The sequence below is a fragment of the Belonocnema kinseyi genome, chromosome 8, assembly GCF_010883055.1.
Source record: "Belonocnema kinseyi isolate 2016_QV_RU_SX_M_011 chromosome 8, B_treatae_v1, whole genome shotgun sequence".
NCBI lineage: Eukaryota > Metazoa > Arthropoda > Insecta > Hymenoptera > Cynipidae > Belonocnema > Belonocnema kinseyi.
In genome coordinates this window covers 25,019,518-25,023,841 of record NC_046664.1, presented here as the reverse complement: position 1 = coordinate 25,023,841, position 4,324 = coordinate 25,019,518, and the positions used below count along the sequence as shown (strand labels likewise).

General features: G+C 28.0%; 2 protein-coding genes across 3 annotated transcripts in view; one reads left to right on the top strand and one right to left on the bottom strand.

The window, feature by feature from the left end:
• The window catches only part of LOC117178781 (transcription factor Ken 2), a 111,206-nt gene that overhangs the window by 38,917 nt on the left and 67,965 nt on the right, over window positions 1-4,324 (top strand). The window lies entirely within an intron of this gene.
• LOC117178414 (putative uncharacterized protein FLJ46204) overlaps window positions 206-4,324 on the bottom strand; it is an 11,627-nt gene continuing 7,508 nt past the window's right edge. The window contains exon 3 of the mRNA XM_033369841.1: window positions 206-293. Within this exon, the coding sequence (XP_033225732.1) occupies window positions 206-293 (88 nt within the window). The remainder of the gene's footprint in view (window positions 294-4,324) is intronic.

The following is a 4,324-nucleotide window of genomic DNA, read 5'->3' as shown; positions in this document are numbered from 1 at the left end:
GGTCTTGTATTAAAGAGAGAATTTTTTGTATACAAACAAATTTGGTCTTTCCGAATGTAAAGGCGGTACGATCTTGTTCTAAATCAGGTATGAGGACGAGTCATGGATGGGATTATGGATCTTCTTTGATCTGGTATTAAAGAGAACATTTTTTTATACAAATAAATATGGATCTTCCCAGATACAACGGCAGTATGGTCTCGTTCTAAATCGGTATGAGGACGAGTCGTGGATCGGCTCGCGGATCGTCCTGGAGATATCGGAACTGAATTTTCCCTAAATTTTCTTGGAACCTTTAGAGGAAAATTAAGAACATTATATATAAGTTATTTTATGTTCTAGCATAACAAATGTTCTGATTAAAATTGTTCGATTTGTCCTTGAAAATTGAAATTGTCCTCTATGGAAAAGAACGATGAAGACGGCCATCAAAATTCACGGTTTCCGCTTGAGTCACCAACTATTACCAGGCCAAGTATACACTGGTATTGTCTTTTTCATTTAATGCATATTGCATTAGCGTACTGCTCTCAAGGTAGTGCACGTGGTGCAGCACACTTATTATGTTCATAGAAAGAGAAAGAAGTGCTAATATCGTAGATGCAAAATAAAATCTTAAACAATGTCGTGTCTAAAAATAAAATCTTAAACAATATCGCGCTTAAAAATAAAATGGCATGAATTATATTATATTATATAATTTATATTATATTAATTATATATTTTATATAATGAGGCTGAGTTACTTTTCCTATAAAGATAAATGCGTGCGACCTTGAGTGAAATCACTGTTTTTTTTTAAATAAAGCAGTGCAGATACCAAGTGCCTGCAATTTTAAAAGTATTAAAAATTTACTTCAATGTTTATTCAAACTATTATTTTTTGTTTATAAATTATCAATTTTTCGATTTACCCATTTATCTCGTGTTTTTGCTTAAATGCGTTTTTTTATTATTTATTATTTTTATATTATTTTATTATTATTTGTTATTATTAGTTTAAAATTTAAATGCTTTGTAGAAAATTCATCTTTATAATGTTTTTTTCCTGAAAATTAAATTATTTTGTTGAAAATTGTTTTTTCCTAAATAAAAATTATTATTTGAACTAACGATTAAACATTTCAATGTTTGGTTACAAATTCTTTTTTTGTTTGTTTAGTTGATAGTTCTAATTCTTGTTAAAAATCTATCGTTTTTAAAGGAAATGTCAAGAATTTGATTAACAATTGAACTATTCTATTGAAAATTCGCCCTCTATGTCTATAGCATAGAAAATTTATTATTTTTTTTACTTGAAAATTTATTACTTTATTTGAAAATTAATCTCGGGTAGAAATTGGAACTAGCTTTTCGAAAATCTTTTTCTTTTTGAGATGAAAGTTCAAAAATCGTCTCTTTTAGAAGAAAATTAATCTTGTTGGAAAATTATTCTTTTTGGTTAAAAATTCATTTATTTTGAGTTGAAGATTTATAATTTGATTTGAAAATCCAAGTCTGTAGTTCAAAGCTTTACTATTTTGTTAAAAATTCTATTTTTTAAATAAAAATTAATTTTGAATTAAAAATTTAACTACTTCAATTGAAGATCCATCATTTTAGTTCCAAATTCATCTCTTTTAGTAAAAATTTGATCTCTTTGGTTAATAATCCAATTATTTTTGTATGATAATTATTATTATATTTTTTGTTCAGAATATCCCTTTTGGTTAAAAACCTGATTATTTGGCTAAAAATTTAACTTCAACAATTCTAATTGAAAATTTCGTCTTTTTGGTTTAAAATCTCATTTTCGACTAAAATATCAACTGCTCCAATTTAGTTTCGAATTTATTTTTTTTTGTGTGAAAAAACTGCTTTAAAAAAATTAATTTATTGTGATTGAAAATGTATACATCTTGTTACAAACTAATTTTTATTTTTTGTTTGAAAATTAATTGTTTGAACTAAAAATGTTAGCTCTTTATTGTTCTATTTTATTTTGTGAAAATTTATCTTTTTTGATTAAATACTAATATCTCTTGTTTAAATCAAAATCTTATTTGGTAGAAATATTATATCTGTTGAAAATTCAACTTTTTTGGTTAAAGGTTGCACTTAATGTTTTCGACTTAGAATGTAACCATTTCCTTTTTTGTTAAAAATGTGTGCTCGTCTATTAAAAATCAGTTTTGAATAGAACGAAAATTTAATGATTCCATTTTTGTTTGGAAATTTCTCTTTTTTATTTAAAAATTTTCAATTTTTCATAAAAAATTGTACTATTTTGTTGAAAGTACAACAATTTTATATCTAAGTGATCCTCTTAGGTTGAAATTCAATTGTTTTGTTAAACATTAGACTTTTGAGGGTGAAAGTGAATTTATTACATTCAAAATTAATTTCTTTTTTAAATATATATTTTTGTGTTCAAAATTTAACTGTTTTCTGTAAAATTCGTCTTTATAGCTTGACAATTCCACAATTCGATCAAAATTTATCTTCTTTCTGGGCTGAAAAATCTTTTTTGGTTAAAAAATCAATTAGCTCAAAAATTGATTTGTTTTTGTAGAAATTTATTCTTTGTTAATTAATAATATAACTGTTTGATTGCAAATTTAATTTCTTTGTTTGAAATTTCAACTGTTACATTTTTTTTTATATCATCTTTATTATTTGAAAATTCAACTACTTCTTTAAAAATGCATTGTTTATTAGGGAAGATTCATATCCGCCTAAAATTTACCTCTTTGGTTAAAAATTTAATTATTTGGTTAAAAAAAACGATTTTTATTCTACTTATAAATTGAGATCGTAGTTTAGAATTAAAACAAAATTAGGTCCTGATATACTAATACAAGTTTAATATGGAGAATATAAAATGAGATTAGCTTTTCCTTTCTTTTGTTACATGAGGCAATAAAATAATAATTGTATTGTAATGGTTTGTAAAGTGTGTTGCTATCTGTGTCAACTTTTTATCAGTTTTCAAAAATACGTTAATTACGACTGCAGCGATTTGACCATTCACAAGGCGTGAAGTCATTGACCTCATTGAGGAGGTAATGTGCTAAAACATCGACCTCTTTTAATATTCATCGTACCAATTTACAAGGTTTCAATCTTTTATTTTTATCAATCTTTTCGAGCATGACAATCAGTGCAAAAAATGTCCTTTATTCCGAAGGGAGTGTGCAGAAATTAATTTGATAATCAATTAAATCATTGCAATGAATCGATTAAGGCGATAAATTTAATGACAGGAAATAATGTTTATTGTTTATTGACTTGATAAGAGTGTTTTAAATCTGATTAGATTCTGTGGATTTTCTTATCGCATTTCTTTTACACGTTTAACCCAGTGGAGAAAGAACTCATAATTTACGTAATCTGCATCTGTACCCGAAAATGAAATTTTTGTGACGTTCATGGTATATATTTTTAGCTTAACACACTTTTCACGCATGATGTGTTGAAATTACATGGAACACGTGCCTATAAATTACTTGCTTAACCGCAATGACTCGAAAATTGTAAACAGTAATGTATGAAGGAAGGAAGAAAGTGGGGTTACAAATAAACTAATTGTATTTACGTCTGCACAGATAGGCTTGTTTGCAGTTCAAACTATTTTAGGAGCGAAATTAATGTACTAGCGAGAAAATCTAGTCAAAAGTCAATATTGAATTTGGGAGATTTAAATCAATTGTCAGGTGATACTTTAGAAGCAAATCATTTCTATAAATAGATAAAAAAAACCTATGTTTGATAACTGAGACACTAAGTTAATATGTTTACAATCAGTATTTATTTTTACTATCAATCACATAATGACTGACAGCTTTGGATCAAACCATACTCTTAATCAATGAATCAATATTGCCAAAAAACAGTCCGGCTTATCCAAGACTCAAAAATTCTCCCTAGAAATCCCAAAAGCAGCTTTGTCTTGTTCAGTTCCCCAAAATTTTACATAAAACTCTAAAATCCCTGTCTTGTTGAATCCGCCCAAATTTGTCGTGCAAGATCCCAAAAAGCAGCGCTACTTTGCTCAGCTTACAAAATTATCCGAAGATACTCTGAAAACAGTCCCGTATTACACGAACCCTTAAAATTGCCCCTAGATAACCGAAACAGCAGCCCCGCCTTGCTTAGTTCCCCAAAATTGTACCTTGAGCCCAAAAAAGCAGCCCCGCCTTATTCAGTTCTCCAAAATTGTATCTGAAACCCTAAAAAGCAGCCCTGCCTTCTTAAACCCCCAAAACTGTTCCTAAAGATCCCGAAAGGCAGCGCTGCCTTGTTCAGAATCCAAAATTATCCCTAGAAAATAAAATCACCCCTCTCT